Source organism: Mesoplodon densirostris, chromosome 13, assembly GCF_025265405.1.
Source record: "Mesoplodon densirostris isolate mMesDen1 chromosome 13, mMesDen1 primary haplotype, whole genome shotgun sequence".
Taxonomy (NCBI): Eukaryota; Metazoa; Chordata; class Mammalia; order Artiodactyla; family Ziphiidae; genus Mesoplodon; species Mesoplodon densirostris.
In genome coordinates this window covers 88,820,938-88,845,067 of record NC_082673.1, presented here as the reverse complement: position 1 = coordinate 88,845,067, position 24,130 = coordinate 88,820,938, and the positions used below count along the sequence as shown (strand labels likewise).

Here is a 24,130-nt window from a genome sequence, read left to right as displayed (position 1 = left end):
ATATTGAATATAGTTCCCTGTGCTATACAGTAGGTCCTTGTTTATCTATTTTATATATAGTAGTTTTTATCTGCTAATCCCAAACTCCTAATTTATCCCTCCCCTACCCTTTCCCCTTTGAAAGAAACCATAAGTTTCTTTCTGGGAATTTTGGGGCAACTGAAAGAATCCCTTTTCCTTCCAACTTTTTTTTTTTTAATTTATTTATTTTTGGCTGTGTTGGGTCTTCGTTTCTATACGAGGGCTTTCTCTAGTTGTGGCAAGCGGGGGCCACTCTTCATCGCGGTGAGTGGGCCTCTCACTATCGCGGCCTCTCTTGCTGCGGAGCACAGGCTCCAGACGCGCAGGCTCAGTAGCTGTGGCTCACGGGCTCAGTTGCTCTGCGGCATGTGGGATCCTCCCAGAGCAGGGCTCGAACCCACGTCCCCCGCATTAGCAGGCAGACTCTCAACCACTGCGCCACGAGGGAAACCCCAACTTTTTTTTTAAAGTGAGAAATCATGAAGACATTCAGATAAGACATTTATGTAGTATCGTATAATGAAGTACTTTTCACTGTGTGACTGACTCCATTGCTTTTGTGTAACTGAGCAGTCTTGCTTCTTCTGGGATTATGCCTGCTTCTGGAATTGCACCTAAAGCTCCCTGGGGTGGCATAACAGACACCTTGCAGGTGGGCCCCCAGCACATTTCCTGTTTCATTGACACCCCGCCGGCTTGGGATTTTCATCTATAAGCTCCTGCCTTTATGAATGAAGTTCCCTCTGCCTGTATCGCCTTTTGGTCTTTTGTCCATCTGGCTGAGTCTTACTGTTCCTTTAAGGGAAACCTCAAACATCACCTTTCCGGGAAAGCTTCCCTGACCTCCCCAGGCTGGGCCAGGTGTTGGATCTGAGTTCTGAGTGCCCTAGCAACCCAGACCCATTTCTGTCCCTTACGACCCCATTGATCGTGTGGATTTCCATGTCTGACTCCCTCTAATGGACGACTGTGAGCTCCTTGTGGGTGGGGACCATGCCTGTTCTTCTCTCATCCCCGTATGAGCACAGTATTGGCAGAGCCGATGCTGAACAAGTACATTTGGGAGTAAATGAAACACTCTGTCAGTGTGGCGCTGCCTCTGCGTCTGCCCCATGCTGGACGTCCTGCATGCGGGGGGGTTGGCGCGGGGTCCCGATGACGTCACGTGCCATGGAGGAGCCGTGGGCTGCGTTTGCTCATCGATCTGTTTCCTCTTTTCTCAGACGTACTCTGCCCCAGCGTCCGTGTAGAAGGAGATCGCTTTAAGCACACCAATGGTGAAACCAAGGAAATCACAGGTAAGAGAGTAACAGCCACCCTACACGGCTTGCTTTGCTGTGCCTTTTGCTGGACTTGACCATGACCCTCCTTGATTCAAGGGTAGCCCTGCTGGTGCTGTCCTCAGTCCTGTCCTTCACCGAAGTCCTAATAGGATGGTCTGAACTGTGCAGGTAGCAGCTCCCGTCAATGAACCGTCAACAGGGAAGACCGTTCACGTGTTCCCTGTGGGAGCAGGTGGTGATGCTGTAGGGTCAGTAGAGACTGCAGTGGAGTGAGTGACATGGTGAGCGAGTGATTGGCAGCCGGGCAAAGGTGAATAAATAAATGCATTTGGGAGTGAATCAGAATCATAAATACGTGAGTGAGTCAATGGATGAGGGAACACAGAGACACACGACTGCGGGGCCAGCAGCAGAAATAAACTCCGCGGAGGCTGTCTCTGAACGCGACCACGATGGGGTAACGGGGGTGCGCGGGGGACGCTGAGCCGGCCTCCTCGTCCCGATGGTGATGAGGTGATGAGCACCCGTTGACTACTCCCCGTGGCCAGGCGTCCAGCTGAACACTTCAAGTGCGTGATCTCAGGGAAGTTTTCCTCCCTCCAGGACACCAGCCCTGCTCCCCTCACCAACGCCGGCCCTGTCAGGAGCCCCGTCTCTCCACCCCAGAGCATCTCGGGTCCTTCTAGCCAGTGCAGTCAGTCTCCCGTCCAAGGCAGGGAGCCCCGGGCCATCAGAACCCGGTGTCCTGTAGGTGCTGCAGTGCCCTGCGCCTTCCCCAGGGACCCTGCCCGGGTTCGCCTGCCCATGCGAACACGCCAGCATCTGCACCTTGGCGCCTGAGGGTTGTTTTTGGAACAGCAGAAGGCTGTGCTCCCTGTGTGCACGGCAGGTGAAACGTGCCAGGGGATTAACGTTCTCGGGAGTAACCCAGCCCTCAAGCAGTGAGCGTCGGTAAAGAAACACCCGGCTCCTTGACCCACTTCCCAGCACGTCCCCACGGGGGGCAGCTGGCTTGGTGCCGCTGTCCCCATCAGCTGCCGTGCCTCCCTCCCTGCTGACCCTTCTCCTCCATCGAGCGTCTCCTGGGTAAACTAGCACTTCTGGGGGAGCACCTGGGCTGTAGTCCGTGCTCAGTGAGGTACTCACTCTCTCTCTCAGGATGTCTTTGTCTAACTCCTGAGAGCAAGATGACTTCCATCCTAGTCACTGTATTAATACAGCTACCTTGAAGTGAAAATATTTATAGCCGAGTCACCGTCCAAAGGGCAAAACTGCTGGGAACACGGATGTCCCCACTGATTGCTTTGGTAATACCCAGCGGAGCTCTGGCTCTGGATAATCTATTCTCCATCCCTCGAGCCTGGCTGGGCCTGCCGGCTCTGCCCCCGAGTAACTTCCGCTGAAGTCACTCTGGAAAGCATATCTTGACCTTGCTGCATTATCCATATCGGGCTTCCTGAGCGATGAATCCTTCGTAACGGTGTCTCCCCTAAATAATTCATTATCCAGTATGTCTGTTCATAGAAGGGAAGTTATGACAGTCATACCATTAATAACAGAAATAGTAATAATTGATGCTTCCCAGCACTTATATGCTTACCACGTCCTTGCATGCCAAGGGATTTGCACTTATTTTCTCACTTAACCCTTACAATGAAGGAGACCAGCACTATTGTGTCTTTTGTAGCTGGGGAAACAGGTACAGACACATTAAGTAATTTGCCTGAGTTTGTGGCGGAGTCAGGGCTCACATCCAGCCCATCGGAAGGAAGAGAGGGCGGGAGGGAGGAGACGCAAATGAACATTTCATCTGCCTTATCGTCTGTAGATCAGAATGAGCTTTCCTCTCGTTCTACGGACTGAAGAGCCCCCAGTATTTTTTTCCACTGAAGAATAACTGATTCTGGCTGGGAAGATTCAGAATGTGTTTTGTGTGTATGTGTGTGTGCATGCATGTTCTTCGTGTGTGAACGTCTGTGTGTGCACACATGTGCTTATGCAAGCTGGGAACAAATCCTTTTGGCTCTGGCATGTGAAGATCCTGCTGAGGAGTCTTGTGGTGATTGGATAGAAACGGGACCCTCTGTGCGGAGTCCGCGGTGTGGATCTGCTGCCAGTGGAGCCTGGAACCTCCCTTCCCCTTGGTGGGCTCCGAGGCCCCCAGGAAGTAAATCACAGTGCTGGGTGGGCATCCATCAGCACGCGGTGCAGATGCCCTGCTTTGCAGCTCTGAGAGCAGAGAGCCTGCGGGATCTATCGTCTCCTCTAATTATAACCAGACCAGAAAAAAGGCTCCCGCCAGCTGGAGCTGAGGCCGGAGCTCGGGAGAGATGGCGCCGCATACTTGCCAACTTAAACGCAGTCGGGTAATCGGAGCAGCTTTTGTAAAAAAATGCAGTTCCCCAAAGCCTCACCTCCAGGCGGTTCCTTAAATGACTCCAGCTATTTTTAGGGCTTATCTGGGCTGGAACAGTGAGGACGGGGAACAGAACAGACAAAGCAGTTTGGAGGCGTGGGTCTGGCCCTGCTGCTCCCCAGCCAGGCGGCCTGGGTCCATCACCCGACTCTCTGAGATTCAGTTTCCCCACTTACGCAGCAATACATCTGACATGCTATCTCTGAGGACCCCTCCTGGCTCTAAAAACAGAATGTTCTGCAAATTCTAGTGACTAAAGGTGTTATACAACATTCCTGGGGGGTCAGCTATTTAAAGCTGAACAAAAGTGCTGGGCACGGTCCAGCTCTGAGATTTGGCCACAGACATCCTAATGTCTCCTCCTACCTGAGTTCCGACCTCCAGATAACAGTCGCCATGTCATGAGCATCTCAGATAGTCTCAGCTCAGTGCTCCCTGCCTCCCTCCTCCCCAGGCCTGTGTTTCCAAGTCTGGTCCTCACCAGTCTCCCCGACCCTCCATCCCCACTGCCAGAATGGTCTCTGAACACAGAAACAAGATTGTGTTTCTCCCTTGCTTTAAAGCCCTTCCGTGGCTCCCCACTGCCTGTAGAAAGAAACTCAGACCGCCTCGCGTGGCCCACAGAGCCCAGCCTGATCCGCCCCTGCCTAGCTCACTCCCCTAACCATGGCTCCTGACATCCCGAAATAGTGGGATTCTCAGAAAGAACCTCGGTGACTCAGGTCCGGCGACCTTTGCACATCCAGTTACCTTGGATGCCCTTCCCTCCATCTGTGTCTGCCCAGATTTTATTTGTTCTTTAAATTCAGGCCGGGCCTTGCCTCCTCTCGGAAGCCTTCCCTGATTGCTCCTCAGCTGGGCAGGGAAAATATTCCATGTGCTGTTATACAAGCCCAGCCATTCCCCCTCCTTCTCATTTACCCATGATACCAACACAGCTTCTCTCTGTGCCTGTTTCCCTGTAGACACTAAACTTTTGGGGGTTGGGGCTGGGATTTTGTCCTGTTGATCATTGGAGCAGCCAACAGGGCATCTAAATGGAGGAGGCCCTTAATGGTTTAGTGTATTCCTTTCTTCTCTCCTTCCCTCTTTCCGCTGACGGTGCCTCAATTAAGAACGACAGCCAGAGCTCTTACTTTTTTAGGGATGGAAACATGAATCAGATCAGGTACCATCCTTCAAATTGCTCACCTTCTCCTGGGGACAGATAAACCGTGTGCACCTCGGCCAGACCCACGAAAGACCCGGTACTAACTTCCGTGCCTGGGAATCCGGCAAAGCTTTGTCCAGCGTGGACCTTTGAAGGACTCTGGGCAATCGTCACGGTGTCCCTGATACCACCTGGTTCAGCTGAGTCCGTGACTTCGGGGAGGTGCATCCTTGCAGTTTCTACATTAAACAATTGCTGCTTTATCTTGCGATGCCTCGCATCAGGGTCCATTTACCTCGGGAACATTTTTCATTGTCCTTCCCTGCCTTTATTTATTGCAGGCAATTCATCTTTCTCTCGGAGCCCTTTGCCGCCTCCTAGTTAATTGCTTGTTGTTCAGAGTTTTGTGGTGTTTAAGTCTTTGTTTTTATCCATGGAAGCCAATGAAAGTGGAACTAGAAAGTAGAGCATATGTTTGCTTTTTTAAAGCTATTTTTTATTCTCCCACATATGACTGCTACAAGGAAGCCCAGCTTCAGGTGGCAGTTCCAGTGACAGGGACGGAGCTGTGAAGTGGAGGAGCGGGCCTCTCTGCCCTTCTGCCTGACACCTTAGTGGGCGGCATCGGGCCGGTGCCCGCCAGGTTCTGAGCCTGCACTCTGAGTCAGAGCTGACACTCAGCGGGAGCCCCCGGGGCCCGCGCATCCCTGTGGGCCTTGGGCAGCCCCGTGAAGTGGGAGTTTGCAGGGGCTGAGTAGTTGCACCAGAGTCGTGGAGCTGCGGAGTCTAAGGGCAGGGAGGGCCCAGGTGTGTCTCACTGAGATGCTTGTCCTTTACATTTGTGTTGGACATGTGCTTATTATTGGTCTCCCACTAGGGTACCGGTTCTCCCAGCTGCGTCTCCAGTGCTCATACATGCTTGGCACAGAGCAGGATCTCAAAAAATATGTATCGAATGCGTAAATGATATCCATGGATAGAATCTAGTGGGAGAAGAGGCGGTAATCATTGTAAAGGGAAATAATTAATATGAAAATTATTTTGTGGGTCTTCCTCTCTATGTCAGGCTCTGTACGAAGAGTTTTGTATCATGTCCAAGCTTCACCACAATCCTATGAGGTGCAAAGACAATCCCCTTTTTAAAGATGAAGAAATTGGTGCTCAGAGACGTCAGGCAACCTGCCTAAGGTCACACAGCTAGGACCTGGTGATCAGGAACACAGCCCAGGCCTGTCTGACTCTGCTGCTGAAACTCTCAACTGATGCTAATTCCTTTCTGTTCTTGCAGCATCTTACACAGGGCTTGGAACAGAGAGGCTCTCAAAATACAACTTGAATGACTAAATCATCTCTTAGGACAGAATCTAGTTAGAAGATGTTTTAATCATCCTAATGTGAGCCCTGCAAGCTCGTTTCCTGTTTTCCATGGCAGCATCTCAGAATGTTGGAGACAGCAAGAACCTTCCTGAAGTCTTGTGGGTTATTAGGTGCCACTGATGCCGAGTGGTGTGTTAGCCCGGGGATGCAGAGACGAATGAGGCCCGGTGCCCACCCACAGGCGGCCTCCTCTCCCCTTCCCCAGGGACGCAGTGTCAGGCCGGTACATCCCACCGTTGCCTCTGTGTGGGCATCGTGGTTGGGCTCCTCTGAGGACCCCAGCTGCAGGACTCAAGTCAGCCCCCCCAGACTGGTCCAGGTGGTTTTGTAAGGGGTCATGGGTAAGTATGTGCTGCTGATGGTGGAGAATCCTGAGTGAATAACTGACCTGCTGAGTCGGTTTCCTACCACGGCTGAGCAACCGCCTGGGATTCTCTTGACAGCCAAGGTGGCGGGTGTCAAGCCTTCTGTCACAACCAAGTACTGAGGCTCTTGCGGGTTCTGTAACCCGCTCAGCATCACACAAATACATGACTGAGCTGGATGACCCCCTGTCCCGCCAGCTCCCCTGAGCCCAAAGTTCGTGTCTTTTCCATTACTTTGTGTGGCCAATGAGCAAGGTCCTCTCTCAGAGCCGAAACAAAAGGAAATACGCCTTTCCATTAAAGTATCACGAACAGTTTTCTTCTCTCTGATGTTTCGCTCTTTAAAATCATGCAGTTTAAATGCTGCTAAATTATAATTCAAGCAAAGTCCAAATGAATTGCGGAAATGTGGCTGTGAGAAGGAAAGCCGAAGTTGCCACGTCGCCTGCAGAGCCAGGCTGTGTGAGCCGGGTGTCCCCACGTGGGCTCCCTGAACGCCAGTCACACGGCCGGAATGGTGGCCTTGCCTCATGCTTGCCTGTGATCCAGGGCTTTCACGAAGGCTCATGTTTCATCGGAAACCCCAGCGTCTCTGCCTGTTGCCTGCAATTGGCTGTGGAAACAGAAGCTGTCCATCTCCTCCTTCTGTTGCATCTGTTTTCACCTGGGAGATGTATTTGCACAGTTCCCTCCACTTAAATCCCACATCCGCTCCCCCCGGGCAGGGCGGGCTGGCCACCTTCCCAGAGAGCAGATGTGCTTTTCCTCTGTGCCCCGGGCTCCTCTGGCCAAACTCACTCCTGGCTCTTCTCTTTGGACAGGTTTTGACCTGATGGATTTGTTCAGTGTGAAGGCGATCTTGGGGGAGAGAGAGAACGGGGCGCAGAGTTCCTACGTCCGGATGGGATCCTTCCCTGTGGTGCAAAGGACTGAGTGAGTGGTTGCTTCTCCTTCTAGACCTGCCCGGGACGCCTCTGAAAGGGTGGGAAGGCGCTGGTCAGCACGGTTGCTCACTGAGCACTGGGCAGGGATTTCGCCTACAGGGTGCCTGGTGAGGTCGCCCTGAGATGAAGCAGCCGAATCACTGACCCGGGAATTCACCCTATTTCTTAACCATGTATTACCATTGACATTACTGGTCCCCTGGTCCTTCTACGCTCACCTGTCCGTACAGGTGTGGTGTTCATCCTCCATCCATCCATGCCTGCATTTTTCTATTAGTTCAGTAAACAACAAACGTTTATCGTTTATGGCTTAGATCCACGGCACCTACTGTGGACCAGCCACTTCATGACACGCAGGCAGAGCACCACCCAGAGTCGTGGAGTCGTTCTGGCCAGTGGAGACCCAGTTCAGTGTTTGCTGGGTGCCCGGCCTTACACAGGTCATTGGAGGTCCCTGTGCCCCAGTCATGGCATCTGTTTCACCTGAGGTGAATGTGTCCGCCTTGCAACGTCATCTGAGAGGATCATGATGCAGAGATTAGTCCAGGGTCTGACACCTGTGGGGTCTCCAGTCAGGGGCTAATGATGACACCAGAATAAATGTTCCATTCTTCTCCTCTCAGGCAGGATGGTCTTTTGAAAATGAAAAGTGATGTTTTATCTTGACATTATCCTTCATCTTAAAACTCCTTAATTACTTCTGAGTGTTCTTAAGCTAAGGGCCTGGGAAGACCCTGTGTTTGATCTAGCCCCGTGATGCCTTTCTGGCATCAGGTTCGTCCTGGCCTGTCATTGTCCGCCCTGCCCTCTACCTGGGACCTCTGCTTGTCCTTCAAAGTACAGCTCATCTGTCCTGCTTTCAAGGATGCCTCCCCCTAACTCTGAGGTTAAGCCAGGCCTCCCCTTATTTTCTCTCCTCACAACCTGTCCTACTGCATAAAATGTAGCAACATTGAAGCCAGCAACTCGACTGTGCAATGAGTCATTTGCAGACTGTCTCCCCAGCTCTGGGAGAAGCTCCTGGAAGGGCCTGAGTCTGGTCTCTGCTGAGTCCCAGCGTGGAGCTGAGCCCTGCCTGGAGGAGGGGATGAATCAGTCCACGATCAGTGAGAAGCCTCTGTTAGATACAGCCTGGCAAAGGTGGGCTTGGCACATCAGGCCTCAGAGCTTGCATTTGGCAGGCATGCAATCGTTTCTCCTGCTCGGTGGGCCTTCTCTGAGTGCCAGCCTTGCACCAGGACTGTATCGGGCCCTAACGTCCTCCATGGCTCACAGCGCCAGCATCCCGGGAGAGTGCTGGTTCAGAAGAGGAAATGCTAGGTCGGTTTCTCTCTCTGGGTCCCGTTTCCCCGCCCTGCGATGGAGACCATTATCGCAGTCAGCAGACCCTTAAGGGAGGCATGCCTTCCTGACTGTGCGTGTTCTGTCCACACGGGCTGAGGTACAGATGCTGGGTGATCTTAACAACCTGGCCCCATGCTCATTTGGGGGCCGCACAGGGATGAACAGAATCCAGGTTCCATTTCCCACTTAACTCCCCTTACTTCTTTGGCCTAACTGTCCAATTCATCCATACCACTTAGAAACAGAAAAAAAAAAATCACAGGCAACTTCACTTTAAAGCAAACGTACAAGGGGATTCCTTGGCAGTTAGGACTCCACACTCCCACCACAGGGGGCCCAGGTTCGATTCCTGGTGGGGGAACTAAGATTCTGCAAGCTGCATGGTGTGGCCAAAAATGATGATAATAATAATAATAATAATAATAATAATAATTAATAAAGCAAACATATAACAGAGAAAGAAAAAAACAGAGGGAGGAAAGCACACGTTACGCGAATGTGGTGGGGAGCCCAGCAGAGGCCTCCCGCTTGCTGAGGATGCCGTCTTCCTATCAGGACATTTGGAGCAAACAGTACAATGGCCTTGGACTCTGCTCTCTGGACGTGGGGCCGAAGTGTTTCTGGGAAATGGATTTGGGCTCATGTGATGCTGAGTCGTCCTGAGAAGGAATTTCTACATGGTTTCGAGTTTGTTTTAATGGCAAAACACCACAAACAATCAAACCGACAGAGCTCTGACGTGTTGAGTGAGAATAGCATCCCTTTCATTTCTAATGCAATTTATGCAGATACATACATACACGTATAATTTTTAATGTACGGGTTAATTTTGTTCATAATGTAAAGGGGTGTCACTTTCAATATTTGTATTTTTCTTACTTGCTAAACGTTTAAAGGGCACTTTACACACCTTATCTAGCTTATTTCTCACCACAATAAAATGGGGGGAGCAAGGCTTGTATTATTCTCAGCATTTATCTGGTGTGACATTTGAGGCTCAAAATGGGACAGTAACCTGTTCAAAATCTCATAGTTCCTAGGAAGCAGAGGTTGGCCTCAAACTCAGGTCGGTCCTTCAACTCCAATCCCTTTACCCTCTCCTGTGTATCTGTATATATACACAGCCTAAGAAAAAGTATGTCTCTCGATAGAGAGAGATAGAGGCACACCCCAGAGATATCATGGGTTTGGTTCCAGACTACTACAATAAAGCGAATATCAAAATGAAGAGAGTCACACTTTTTGGTTTCCCAGTGTGTATAAAAGGTATGTTTACACCATATTGTAGTCTTTTAAGTTTGCAACAGCATTACATCTTAAAAAACAGTGTACATATCATTCGCACTGATGGACTTGCTTGGTGCAGGGTTGCCACAAACCTTCAATTTTTAAAAAAAACACAGTATCTGTGAAGCACAGTAAAGCTAAAGCACAACAAAACGAGATGTGCCTGTAGATATAAATATAAATATAAATATAGTTATCAATATATAGATACAGTGTATTTAGATACATAGCATATTTGTATATTATACATACATGTGCATTGAGAAGTAAGTGTGTTTAGAAAAGAACAGTAGCATAGTTGGCCTCGTTAATGCAATAAGAAGAAAACAAAATTGCAGGGCAGCGTCCATCTGAGGCTCCACAGCCTGTGTCCATGCAGAGCAGTGGGGAAGCCCCATACCCCTCCCATGCGGCAGTGACCTAGGACATCCCTGGATCCCGGGAAGGCCCGAGGGAGTAAAGGGCACTGCTTCCAGTGCCTGGATGTGATCCTGGGTGAAATCCCAGCTCAGAGAACGACTCTGAACGGCTGGGCCAACTACCGGCTCGGATCTGTGAACCGAGATCACAGAGGGAGGACCAGTCTTTACTCACAGGTTCTACAGCCAAACGAAGGGTCCCTGAGGGTCCATGAGTCTGCGAACCAGAAACCCAGACGCCTCCTCATTTCCCTTCCTGGCTCTCTAGCCAGACAGTTTCCACCTCCTCCAATGCAGAAGGCAGCGCCTTGCATTCTTTGCCCCCAGAGTAGGGTTTGGCCCGCCGTGAACGGGTGTGCCGGGCAACAGCTGGCGGTTAAGAGGAGAGCTCTGGAGACCCGCCGCTGTCTGCAGGGGAGCCTCTGCTCAACCGCTGAGCAGCGGGGTGCAGGAGTCACCCCGTGAGAGCCTGGCCGCCCTCAGCTAGGGCGGGGCATCACAACACCGTACATCGTAGCTTCTATCGCGGAACAACGTGCATGCTGAATGTGTAGGGGAAAGGGCAGTGCAGGGCTGTCTGGGCTGGAGCTGCAGGGGTCAAGGGATTCCCCCATTTGAGGGCCTGGTCCCCTGAGCTCAGGAAACCAGTGCTCTGTGGAGACGGAGGATGTCCTGGCACGTGGGGCAGGGACCAAGCGGGCTAAGATGTGACAGTGTGGCCTTGCTGAGGTGCCGCAGGCAGGGAGAGGTGAGGGCTGGAGCACTCGGCCGCATTTGACCCCGCGGCGGGGTGGCAGTGTAGCATTTATTATTGATTTTGGAGAGATGGATGCAGACGAGCATTGCGGGGGTGGATTTCACGGGGCCGAGGGTGGGTGCACCGGGACAGTGAAGGGGCCACAGCGAGGGTCGGCGGAGGGTTGTACGGAGGCCCTGACTGAAGGAAAAGGTGGTAAAGGCAGGCGAGCAGGTGGACTTTAGAACCCTAGGAGGTCAGAGTGGCAGGACTTCGTGACCCCGGGGTGCGTGGGCCTCCTTTGCAGCCTCTTCTCTCAGCCCGGCGCCATCTGTCTCTGTCTCCCTCCAGGGATGTGTTCCCGCAAGGCTTGCCTGATGAGTACGCCTTTGTCACCACCTTCCGGCTCCGGAAGATGTCTCGGAAAGAAGACTGGTATATCTGGCAGGTCATCGACCAGTACGGCATCCCGCAGGTGTGAGCAGCATGCCTTGTCTCTGTGCAGAATTCTTTCTCCTCATGGGCTTGGCATCAACCACCGTGTTTTCTCCTGGGGTCTCTGTCCTGGGCCTGGGAGATGGAGGGTCTGGTGTCCATAGAGGCTCAGGGCAGCTGCAGGGGCTGGCAGACCGCCAGAGGGCTGCACTTCTTCCTTGACGGTCAAGTGCCCATCACCTGGTGGGGCAGAACGCCCAGTTCCTGTCTCAGGGACCCTCAGCCCAGCCAGGGAGGTGGCAGCCAGTGCTGCTGTCCTGTGGCACATGCTCTCTTAGCAGCACGTTCATGATGTAGTGGAGGAAACTGGCTGAGAGTCAGCACGACCTGGGTTCAGACCTCGTGTCTAGTCCTTTCTTGTTGTGGCCTCTGAGACACGTTCACTTTCTTCCTTTTTTAAAAAATTTATTTATTTATTTACTTTTTATACAGCAGGTTCTTATTAGTTATCTATTTTATACATATTAGTGTATACGTGTAAATCCCAGTCACCCAATTCACCCCACCACCACCCCCCGCCCCCCTGCTTTCCCCCCTTGGTGTCCACACATTTGTTCTCTACATCTGTGTCTCTATTTCTGCCCTGAAAACCAGTTCATCTGTACCTTTTTCTAGATTCCACATACATGCGTTAATATACGATATTTGTTTCTCTCTTTCTGACTTACTTCATCTGTATGACAGTCTCTAGGTCCATCCACATCTCTACAAATGACCCAATTTCATTCATTTTTATGGCTGAGTAATATTCCATTGCATATATGTACTACATCTTCTTTATCCATTCATCTGTCAACGGGCATTTAGGTTGCTTCCATGACCTGGCTATTGTAAATAGTGCTGCAGTGAACATTGGGGTGCATGCGTCTTTTTGAATTATGATTTTCTCTGGGTATATGCCCAGTAGTGGGATCGCTGGGTCATATGGTAGTTCTATTTTTAGTTTTTTAAGGAATCTCCATACTGTTCTCCATAGCGGCTGTATCAATTTAAATTCCCACCAACAGTGCAAGAGGGTTCCCTTTTCTCCACACCCTCTCCAGCATTTGTTGTTTGTAGATTTTCTGATGATGCCCATTCTGACTGGTGTGAGGTGATACCTCATTGTAGTTTTGATTTGCATTTTTCTAATAATTAGTGAGGTTGAGAGCTTTTCATGTGCTTCTTGGCTATCTGTATGTCTTCTTTGGAGAAATGTCTAATTAGGTCTTCTGCCCATTTTTTAATTGGGTTGTTTGTTTTTTTAATATTGAGCTGCATGAGCTGTTTATATATTTTGGAGATTAATCCTTTGTCCGTTGATTGGTTTGCAAATATTTTCTCCCATTCTGAGGGTTGTGTTTTCGTCTTGTTTATAGTTTCCTTTGCTGTGCAAAAGCTTTTAAGTTTCATTAGGTCCCATTTGTTTATTTTTGTTTTTATTTCCATTACTCTAGGAGGTGGGTCAAAAAAGATCTTGCTGTGATTTATGTCGAAGAGTGTTCTTCCTATGTTTTCCTCTAAGCATTTTATAGTGTCCAGTCTTACATTTAGGTCTTTAATCCATTTTGAGTTTATTTTTGGGTATGGTGTTAGGGAATGTTCTAATTTCATTCTTTTACATGTAGCTGTCCAGTTTTCCCAGCACCACTTATTGAAGAGACTGTCTTTTCTCCATTATATATCCTTGCCTCTTTTGTCATAGATTTGTTGACCATAGGTGCATGGGTTTATCTCTGGGCTTTCTATCCTGTTCCACTGATCTATATTTCTGTTTTTGTGCCAGTACCATATTGTCTTAATTACTGTAGCTTTGTAGTATAGTCTGAAGTCAGGGAGTCTGATTCCTCCAGCTCTGTTTTTTTCCCTCAAGATTGCTTTGGCTATTCGGGGTCTTTTGTGTCTGCATACAAATTTTAAGACTTTTTGTTCTAGTTCTGTAAAAACTGCCATTGGTGATTTGATAGGGATTGCATTGAATCTGTGGATTGCTTTGGGTATTACAGTCATTTTCACAATATTGATTCTTTCAATCCAAGAACATGGTATATCTCTCCATCTATTTGTGTCATCTTTGATTTCTTTCATCAGTGTCTTATAGTTTTCTGAGTACAGGTCTCTGACCTCCTTAGGTAGGTTTATTCCTAGGTATTTTATTCTTCTTGTTGCAATGGTGAATGGGATTGTTTCCTTAATTTCTCTTTCTGATCTTTCGTTGTTAGTGTATAGGAATGCAAGAGATTTCTGGGCATTAATTTTGTATCCTGCAACTTTACCAAATTCATTGATTAGCTCTAGCAGTTTTCTGGTGACATTTTTAGGATTATCTATGTATAGCATATCATCTGCAAACAGTGACAGTTTTATTTCTCTTCCGATTTGGATTCCCTTTATTTCTTTTTCTTCTCTGATTGTCGTGGCTAGGACTTCCAAGACTATGTTGAATGATAGTGGTGAGAGTGGACATCTTTGTCTTGTTCCTGATCTTAGAGGAAATGCTTTCAGTTTTTCACCATTGAGAATGATGTTTGCTATGGGTTTGTCATATATGGCCTTTATTATGTTGAGGTAGGTTCCCTCTATGCCCACTTTCTGGAGAGTTTTTATCATAAATTGGTGTTGAATTTTGTCAAAAGCTTTTTCTGCATCTATTGAGATGATCATATGGTTTTTATTCTTCAGTTTGTTAATATGGTGTATCACATTGACTTATTTGCATATATTGAAGAATCCTTGCATCCCTGGCATAAATCCCACTTGATCATGGTGTATGATCCTTTTAATGTATTGTTGGATCCTAGTATTTAATGTGTTGTTGGATGCTGTTTGCTAGTATCTTGTTGAGGATTTTTGCATCTGTATTCATCAGTGATATTGGTCTGTAGTTTTCTTTTTTATGAGTTTGGGACTGTTCCTTCCTCTGCAGTTTTTTGGAAGAGTTTGAGATGGATGGGTGTTAGCTCTTCTCTAAATGTTTGATAGAATTCACCTGTGAAACCATCTGGTCCTGGACTTTTGTTTGCTGGAAGATTTTTTTTTTTTTTTTTTGCAGTACGCGGGCCTCTCACTGTTGTGGCCTCTCCCGTTGTGGAGCACAGGCTCCAGATGCGCAGGCTCAGCGGCCATGGCTCACGGGCCTAGCCGCTCTGTGGCATGTGGGATCTTCCCAGACCGAGGCATGAACCCATGTCCCCTGCATCGGCAGGCAGACTCTCAACCACTGCGCCACCAGGGAGGCCCTGCTGGAAGATTTTTTTTTTTTTTTGCTGTACGCGGGCCTCTCACTGCTGTGGCCTCTCCCGTTGCGGAGCACAGGCTCCGGACACACAGGCTCCGCGGCCATGGCTCGCGGGCCCAGCCGCTCCGCGGCATGTGGGATCTTCCGGGATCGGGGCACGAACCCGTGTCCCCTGCATCGGCAGGCGGACTCTCAACCACTGTGCCACCAGGGAAGCCCCTGCTGGAAGATTTTTAATCGCAGTTTCAATTTCATTACTTGTGATTGGTCTGTTCATATTTTCTATTTCTTCCAGGTTCAATCTTGGAAGATTATACCTTTCTAAGAATTTGTCCCTTTCTTCCAGGTTGTCAATTTTATTGGCATAGAGTTGCTTGTAGCAGTCTGTTATGATGCTTTGTATTTCTGCAGTGTCTGTTGTAACTTCTCCTTTTTCATTTCTAATTTTATTGATTTGAGTCCTCTCCCTCTTTTTCTTGATGCGTCTGGCTAAAGGTTTATCAGTTTTATTTATCTTCTCAAAGAACCAGCTTTTAGTTTTATTGATCTTTGCTACTGTTTTCTTTGTTTCTATTTCATTTATTTCTGCTCTCATCTTTATGATTTCTTTCCTTCTACTAACTTTGGGTTTTGTTTGTTCTTCTTTCTCTGGTTCATTTAGGTGTAAGGTTAGATTGTTTATTTGAGATTTTTCTTGTTTCTTGAAGTAGGATTTTATTGCTATAAACTTCCCTCTTAGAACTGCTTTTGCAGCATCCCATAGGTTTTGGATCGTCATGTTTTTGTTGTCATTTGTCTCTAGGTATTTTTTTTTTCCTCTATGATTTCTTCAGTGATCTCTTGTTTATTTAGTATTGTTTAGCCTCTGTGTATTTGTGTTTTTTACGTTTTTTTCCCCTGTAATTGATTTCTAATCTCATAGCTTTGTGGTTGGAAAAGAAGCTTGATATGATTTCAGTTTTCTTAAATTAACCGAGGCTTGCTTTGTGACCCAAGATGTGAAGTATCCTGGAGAATATTCTGTGTGCAGTTGAGAAGAAAGTGTAGTCTGCTGTTTTTGGATGGAATGTCCTATAAATATCAATTAAATCTATCTGGTCCGTTGTGTCATTTAAAACTTGTGTTTCCTTATAAATTTTCTGTCTGGATGATCTGTCCATTGGTGTAAGTGAGGTGTAAAAGTCCCCCACTGTTATTGTGTTACCATCGATTTCCTCTTTTATAGCTGTTAGCATTTGCCTTGTGTATTGAGGTGCTCCTATGTTGGGTTCATATATGTTTATAGTTGCTATCTCTTCTTCTTGGATTGATCCCTTGATCATTATGTAGTGTCCTTCCTTGTCTCTTGTAACATTCTTTATTTTAAAGTCTATTTTATCTGATATGAGTATTACTACTCCAGCTTTCTTTTGATTTCCATTTGCATGGAATATCTTTTTCCATCCCCTCACTTTCTGTTTGTATGTGTCCCTAGGTCTGAAGTGGGTCTCTTGAAGACAGCATATATATGGGTCTTGTTTTTGTATCCATTCAGCAAGGTTGTGTCTTTTGGTTGGAGCATTTAATCCATTCACATTTAAGGTGATTATCGATATGTATGTTCCTATTACCATTTTCTTAATTGTTTTGGGTTTGTTTTTATAGGTCCCTTTCTTCTCTTGTGTTTCCCACTTAGAGAAGTTCCTTTAGCATTTGTTGTAGAGCTGGTTTGGTGGTGCTGAATTCTCTGCTTTTGCTTGTCTGTTAAGCTTTTGACTTCTACGTTGAATCTGAATGGGATCCTTTCCAGGTAGAGTAATCTTGGTTGTAGTTTCTTCCCTTTCATCACTCTAAATATATTATGCCACTCCCTTCTGACTTGTAGAGTTTCTGCTGAGAAATAAGCTGTTAACCTTGTGTATGTTATTCCCTTGTTGCTTTTAATTTTTGTTTGTCTTTAATTTTTGTCAGTTTGATTACTATGTGTCTCGACGTGTTTCTCCTTGGGTTTTATCCTGCCTGGGACTCTCTGCACTTCCTGGACTTGGTGGGCTATTTCCTTTCCCATGTTATGGAAGTTTTTGACTATAATCTCTTCACATATTTTCTCAGGTCCTTTCTCTCTCTCTTCTCCTTCTGGGACCCCTATAATGTGAATGTTGTTGCGTTTAATGTTGTCCTAGGGGTCTCTTAGGGTGTCTTCATTTCTTTTCATTCTTTTATATTTATTCTGTTGACAGCAGTGAATTCCACCATTCTGTCTTCCAGGTCACTTATCCGTTCTTCTGCCTCAGTTATTCTGCTATTGATTCCTTCTAGTGTAGTTTTCATTTCAGTTATTCATTTCAGTTATGTTTTGTTCATCTCTGTTTGTTTGTTCTTTAATTCTTCTAGGTGTTTGTTCTTTAATTCTTCTAGGTCTTTGTTAAACATTTCTTGCATCTTCTCAATCTTTACCTCCATTCTTTTTCCGAGGTCCTGGATCATCTTCCCTATCAGTATACTAAATTCTTCTTCTGGAAGGTTGCCTATCTCCACTTCATTTAATTTTTTTTCTGGGGTTTTATCTTGTTCTTTCATCTGGTACATAGCCCTCTGCCTTTTCATCTTGTCTATCTTTCTGTGAATGTGGTTTTTGTTCCACAGGCTGCAGGATTGTAGTTCTTCTTGCTCCTGCTGTCTTCCCTCTGGTGGCTGAGGCTATCTAAGAGGCTTATGCAAGTTTCCTGATGCAAGGGACTGGTTGTGGGTAGAGCTGGGTGTTTCTCTGGTGGGCAGAGCTCAGTAAAACTTTAATCCGCTTGTCTGCTGATGTGTGGGGCTGGGTTCCCTCCATGTTGGTTGTTTGGCCTGAGGCGACCCAGCACTGGAGGCTACAGGCTCTTTGCTGGGGCTAATGGTGGACTCTGGGAGGGCTCACGCCAAAGAGTACTTCCCAGAACTTGTGCTGCCAGTGTCCTTGTCCTCACAGTGAGCCACAGCCAGCCCCCACTTCTGCAGGAGACCCTCCAACACTAGCAGGTAGGTCTGGTTCAGTCTCCCCTGGGGTCACTGCTCCTTCCCCTGGGTCCCGATGCGCACACTACTTTGTGTGTGCCCTCCAAGAGTGGGGTCTCTGTTTCCCCCAGTCCTGTCGAAGTCCTGCAGTCAAATCCCGCTAGCCTTCAAAGTCTGATTCTCTAGGAATTCCTCCTCCCGTTGCCGGACCCCCAGGTTGGGAAGCCTGACGTGGGCCTCAGAACCTTCACTCCAGTGGGTGGACTTCTGTGGTATAAGTGTTCTCCAGTTTGTGAGTCACCCACCCAGCGGTTATGGGATTTGATTTGATTGTGACTGTGCCCCTCCTACCATCTCACTGCAGCTTCTCCTTTGTCTTTGGATGTGGGGTATCTTTTTTGGTGAGTTCCAGTGTCTTCCTGTCAATGATTGTTCAGCAGTTAGTTGTGATTCTGGTGTTCTCGCAAGAGGGAGTGAGCGCACGTCCTTCTACTCCGCCATCTTGAATCAATCTCCACATTTGCTTTCTGAGTCTTAATGTTCTTAGCTGGAAAATGGAAAACAGAAAACCTCCCAGGAATGGTTAATGGAAGCACCATGTGGAATGATGTCCCTAAAGCATCTAGAATGCTGCCTGATGTGTGATACAAGTTTTTATGGTAGTCCTTGGTTTTACCTTGAATGGAGCTCTGCAGCTCGTCTTTGCCCATGTCTGGTGCATTCTGGCTCTCAGTCCCTATGAAGGTAGGACCACCTGTCAACAGCATGCAGCCGAGTGAGGGAAGACCTGTCTCAGACCCAAGCCATCAACACCATACACTTATTTGAGATGCAAATCCCGATCCGCTTGTTCTCAGAGTTCATGGACCAACCGTATCTGTCATTTACCCTGTCCTCTCTTGAAGAATGAACTGTGTAGAGACATTACTCATCTTCAGCTGGGGGACACTGACTTTATTTTCACTTGGGGTTGAAATAAAATAAAAGCTTGCTCAAGCCATTGGGCTGTGGTAGCCACACTCCCGGGCTCGTCCCTCAGAGGCGACTTCTCCGTGGCAGTGAGCTCACTCCCCGTGGTTGAAGCTGGACCCTGCCCCCGAGGGCACATCTTATCCACACTCACACGCAGTCAGTAGGAGCCAAGGATTGTCCCGAGCGCTTCACAAATCTTAACTCAGTCCCCCTAACAACCCTATGGGTAGGTTCTGCTGTTACCGCCTTACAGAGAGGAGACTGATCCACAGCAGGCTTTAGACATCTGCCCGTGTTTTGACAGGTCATGAGGGGGAGAGGTGGGATTTGAACCCAGACAGTCAAGCTCCAAGTCTGTCTTTTGACCGCTGTGCCCCGCTGGCTCTGGTCTCCATCCATTAGTCCTGTTGAATGACACTCCTGCAACGTCCCTGGTTAAACTGAGATGCAGAAGCATCGTCAGGCTTGACTGCCCAGTGGCCTGATTTCCTGAGTGTGGGAGGCCGACTGCTGGAGGTGAGACTCTTCTCCAGAGAGCAGGCAGCTCGTCGTGACCCTCACCCACCTCCATTGCAGACGCGCACGTCTCCAGTCTCCCTGGGTCCTGTGCCGTGGGCCTGGGCACCTGCCATGGCAGTCCTATGGGGCGAGCCCGCACCACCCCTCAGTCTGGGTCCTCTTCCTCCATGGCGTTTGCAGGGCCGTGTCGGCCTCCTCCCCTCCTTCTGCCAGAATGAGCCCTGGGCTGGAATCCTGCAGAGCCGGGCAGAGACAGAACCTGCCTTTTCACAGAGGCACCGGGCTGTTCTGTTCCACTGAGCAGGCTTTGGGGCGTGCCCTTCACTGAAAATGACGTGGTGGCCACCCCGTGCCTCGGGGAAGTCCTGACCGGACACAGGAAAAATGGACAGAGGCCACGTAGAAGATGACCTGTGAGCAGACTGGTGTGAGCCACCTTCTCACGTGCTCTTTGTCCTGTAGCCCTGTAATAACTGGATCTAGATTTTTACATCCATGACCCCACGGAGAATTTACAAACACCCTTGACCGTTGGCATTTTCCCCATTTGTCATTTGGAGAAACTGAGGGGCACTCATTCCAGATCTGATAAAGGGCCAGGAGGAGGCTAGTTCTGGAGCAGGGTGGAGGGGTGGAGGTGAGACTCAGAACAGGGTGGAGGCCAGTGCAGGGACTGGAGAGTAGGCTCTATGAGGTGGGCAGGCCCAGGACAGGGGGCCTGGGAGACCGCTGTGATCCTCTCGGCACAGGGTGATACTGACTCAGACCAAGTAGTCATAGGGAACTGGGGAGAAATGATGGGATTCTGGATATGTAGTTTGAAAATAGAACCAACATGGTTTGCTGATGGATCTGAGCCATGGAGTGCCCTCCTGAGCCCCCCCACCCCCACCCAGCTTGGACTCGGGCCTGCCGGGCCTTCCTCTGCTCTGTATGGTGCTGGGAGAAATAGAAACATTGGAGAAAAACCCATGTCCTCATGAAGCTCCCCAGGTGGCTCAGGGGTACAGGGCTCAAACAGGTGAAACTGATTTCAAGAAAGAGACCAGGTTTAATCATGGTTATAAGATTATGCTTACGAGAAGTTTCAGGTTATTAGTCAGGGGTTCATAGTTTTGTTTTTCACCCTAACTGTAACATACCAGCAGACAATGCAGTTAAAAATAAACTTTAGGTTCCCTTTGGCTGTGCTGAAGCCATGTGGGGGACCGGAGACAGAGAAACCAGAACACCTGGGTGGTGTCATAAACACTGTGGCTGGTTCCCAGCAGGGCAGTGGGCTCCTTCCTTTAACCTCGGGGCTCTCATTCATTCATTTATTCCCTTTCTGTTGAGTCCTACTATATGGCGTGTGTTGTCCTAGCCACTGGGGTTAAAGAGATGAGCAGTAGAGACGGGGTGCCTGCTTAAAAGGATGGGGCAGGGCAGGCAAGAAGCGGGTGGATGAAATAAATGACCCAGAATGCTTTCATATACTGACCCGAAATGCTATGAAAAAATAAATAAATCCACATGCCTGAGGATGTGAGAGCAAATGACCAGCTTAGAATCCAGTTACACGTGTGTGTCAGAGAAGGCTTCACTGCGGTGATGTCTTTGAACTTGCTTCATTTATTATAGATAGTATTTAGAACACTGCCTGATGTATAAGTACTATGTAAGTGTTTTATATATCTATAAATTCATTTAATTCTCATAACAGCTCTATCAAGTAGGCACTATCATCAGTGCCATTTTACAAATGAGGAAACAGCACACAGAGGTTAAAAAACCTGCCCGAGGTCACACAGCTTAAAAGTGACTTGCCAGCTTGGGTGTGGGCAAGCAATAGACAGCCCAGATTTTTGAAGAGTGTTTCGGTAAAGTGTCTCGGGGTAAGGGAGCTGATGAGGTTAAGGGTCAGGGTTAAGGAAACCAATGAAAGATATTGTGGTGTCCTGGGATTAGCAACAGCAGGAAGCTCCTGCCCGGGGCCTGGATGGCCTGGGCAGGGAGAGGTTGGTGGTTAGCGGAGACGTTGTGTTCTGGAGTCGTGGAGGAGGGAGGGCTTCCAAAGGGCCCTGGCACGTGGAGGAACATGGCTGTCTGGAACCGCAGGGAAGCTGGGAGGGCAGGAGAGTCAATACCAGACCCCTCTCTCTTCCTGCTCTTTGATTTCCACTCCATGGGCCAGACTAACTAGAAGCCAAAGGGCGTCGGAGCCCAGGTCAAGAAGTCAAAGGTCAGAGTCTGGGAGTCCAGATCCAGGTAGAGAGAGGTGGAGCGTGGATATCAGGGCAGATGGAGACTAACCCCATGGAGATTGGACAAGAATATACCCATCCATCCATTTGCTCAGTGAATACCTATTTTCTGTGTCACGTTATGTCCCCCACCTCCGTGCACTGAGGCAGTGTTGATCTTGCTCACCCCTGCATTCCTGACACCAAGCAGGTTGCTTGCCTGTCACAGAGGATGTTCAGTGAGTATCGTGCAAGGGATGAAAAAATAAGCACATGGATGAGCATATGTTCATTCATTACTTCATTCATTCATTTTTCAAAAATTAGTTTAATTTATTTATTTTTTGGCCGCATTGGGTCTTCATTGCTGCGTGCAGGCTTTCTCTAGTTGCGGTGAGCGGGAGCTACTCTTCGTTGCGGTGCGCGGGCTTCTCATTGTGGTGGCTTCTCTTGTTGCGAAGCACAGGCTCTAGGCATGCGGGGCTCAGTAGTTGTGACACAAGGGCTCAGTAGTTGTGGCTCACAGGCAGTAGAGCGCAGGCTCAGTAGTTGCGGCGCACGGGCTGAGTTGCTCTGCGGCATGTGGGATCTTCCCGGACCAGGGCTCGAACCCGTGTCCCCTGCATTGGCAGGCATATTCTTAACCACTGCGCCACCAGGGAAGCCCCTCATTCATTCTTAAAACGCAGAGGAAAGTAAAACTTCCTTCCAGAGTTTTCAAGGCATTTTGCAAAGGGCTGGAGGGTAATCCAGTGAACAAGACAGCCAAGGTCCCTGCCACCGAATTGCTTTATTCTACCAGGGCTTCAATTTTATCTTCAAGGTGAGAGAGAGTTTGGGTTAGTGGATGGGGTCTCAGACTGGCACCTGGTATCTAGACACAGATGGATTCTGTTTTGCTGCCTGCAGTTTTAAAAGAAGCTGAAACCCCTCAGGGTTTCTGGTCGGTCTCACAGATCAAGCCCCTCCTCACCAGTCCCCTTGTAGTTTCACAAAGGTGCTCTTACCTGCATAGCCCCTCGGGTACTTGAGATTTTGACCCCTGGATTAACGTGTGAGTTCAGATCTTCCATTTAATACAGGGTTTAGATCAGCCTGTAAGGCAGATGTCAGTGACACCATCGTAGTGAGGAGGACACCAAGGCTTAGGGATGGGCAGTGATTTGCCCAAGGCTGACCAGCTGGTGAGGGTCATGGCTAGGATCTGACTCAGGTTTGTCGGGTCTGACTCTGCGATCTCCCTGCCCCAGTTGCCCTCCCCTCCCTTGGTCCCATGCAGCTCAAGGGGCCTCTCGTTCTCTCCTCCCCAGGTGTCCATCCGGCTGGACGGCGAGAACAAGGCCGTGGAGTACAACGCTGTGGGTGCCATGAAGGATGCCGTCAGGGTGGTCTTCCGAGGTCCCCGGGTCCATGACCTTTTCAACCGGGACTGGCACAAGGTGGCCCTGAGCATCCAGGCCCAGAACGTCTCCCTGTACATAGACTGTGTGCTGGTGCAGACACTGCCCATCGAGGAGAGGGAGAACATCGACATCCAGGGGAAGACCGGGATCGGCAAGCGCCTCTACGACAGTGTGCCCGTCGACGTGAGTACTGACAGGCCTCCTGCAGCCAAGGTCCTGGGGTCACCAGGGAGAAGCCTCAGGAGCCAGGTGCTCCTGATGTCCCCTACACCTGTGTGTATCATGTATCAAGTCATCACCTTGCACTGTCTTAGGAGGGAGGACCCTGACTCAGAAAACTGCCATGTCACCATCACTCATTCATTCACTCATTCATTTAATTATTTAGCCACTTGATCATTTACCATATATATATTGAGCACCTACTCTGTGCCAAGCACTGTGCTCTGCACTGGGGACACGGGACATATATCTACATGTATATGTAGACAAATCGATGGGCAGAGAAATAAGAGTTACACAGTTCCCTGTAAATTTAGACTCTTTTCCCTTCTTCTCTGATTGTAAAAATATTGGAAAATGTAGGAAAGTGTATGGAAAATAAGTAAAAATCATCCTCATTTCACCAACCAGGGATATTAGCTGGGGAAGACTCAGTGGCTGGTAATAGCTGTCCTTCCATCACCATTACATCAGTGTCCTTTCCTTCTTTATTCTTTCTTTTCCCTCCTTAATTCTTTTTTCTTTTTTTTCACTTTCCTTTAATGTATCTTTCTTTCCTCTACAAATGCATTCCCACATCTATACACACAGACACACACACCATGAATATGCACACACGTAACACATGTACACTTAATGTGCTGTCTTCAAGCTGAAGTCAGCTTGATCCTTCTGGCTGGGAGTGTCCCCAGCTTCTCGAGAAGTAACCAAATCATGATCTGGGATAGCTCTTTTCAAAACCATTTCTTTTATTTTTTTTAC

At 48.5% G+C, this 24,130-nt stretch overlaps 1 protein-coding gene across 1 annotated transcript in view; it reads left to right on the top strand.

Annotated features, from left to right (window-relative positions):
* COL22A1 (collagen type XXII alpha 1 chain) overlaps window positions 1-24,130 on the top strand; it is a 240,739-nt gene that overhangs the window by 32,805 nt on the left and 183,804 nt on the right. The window contains exons 3-6 of the mRNA XM_060116083.1: window positions 1,245-1,319; window positions 7,434-7,545; window positions 11,694-11,817; window positions 23,054-23,329. Of these exons, the coding sequence (XP_059972066.1) occupies window positions 1,245-1,319; window positions 7,434-7,545; window positions 11,694-11,817; window positions 23,054-23,329 (587 nt within the window). The remainder of the gene's footprint in view (window positions 1-1,244; window positions 1,320-7,433; window positions 7,546-11,693; window positions 11,818-23,053; window positions 23,330-24,130) is intronic.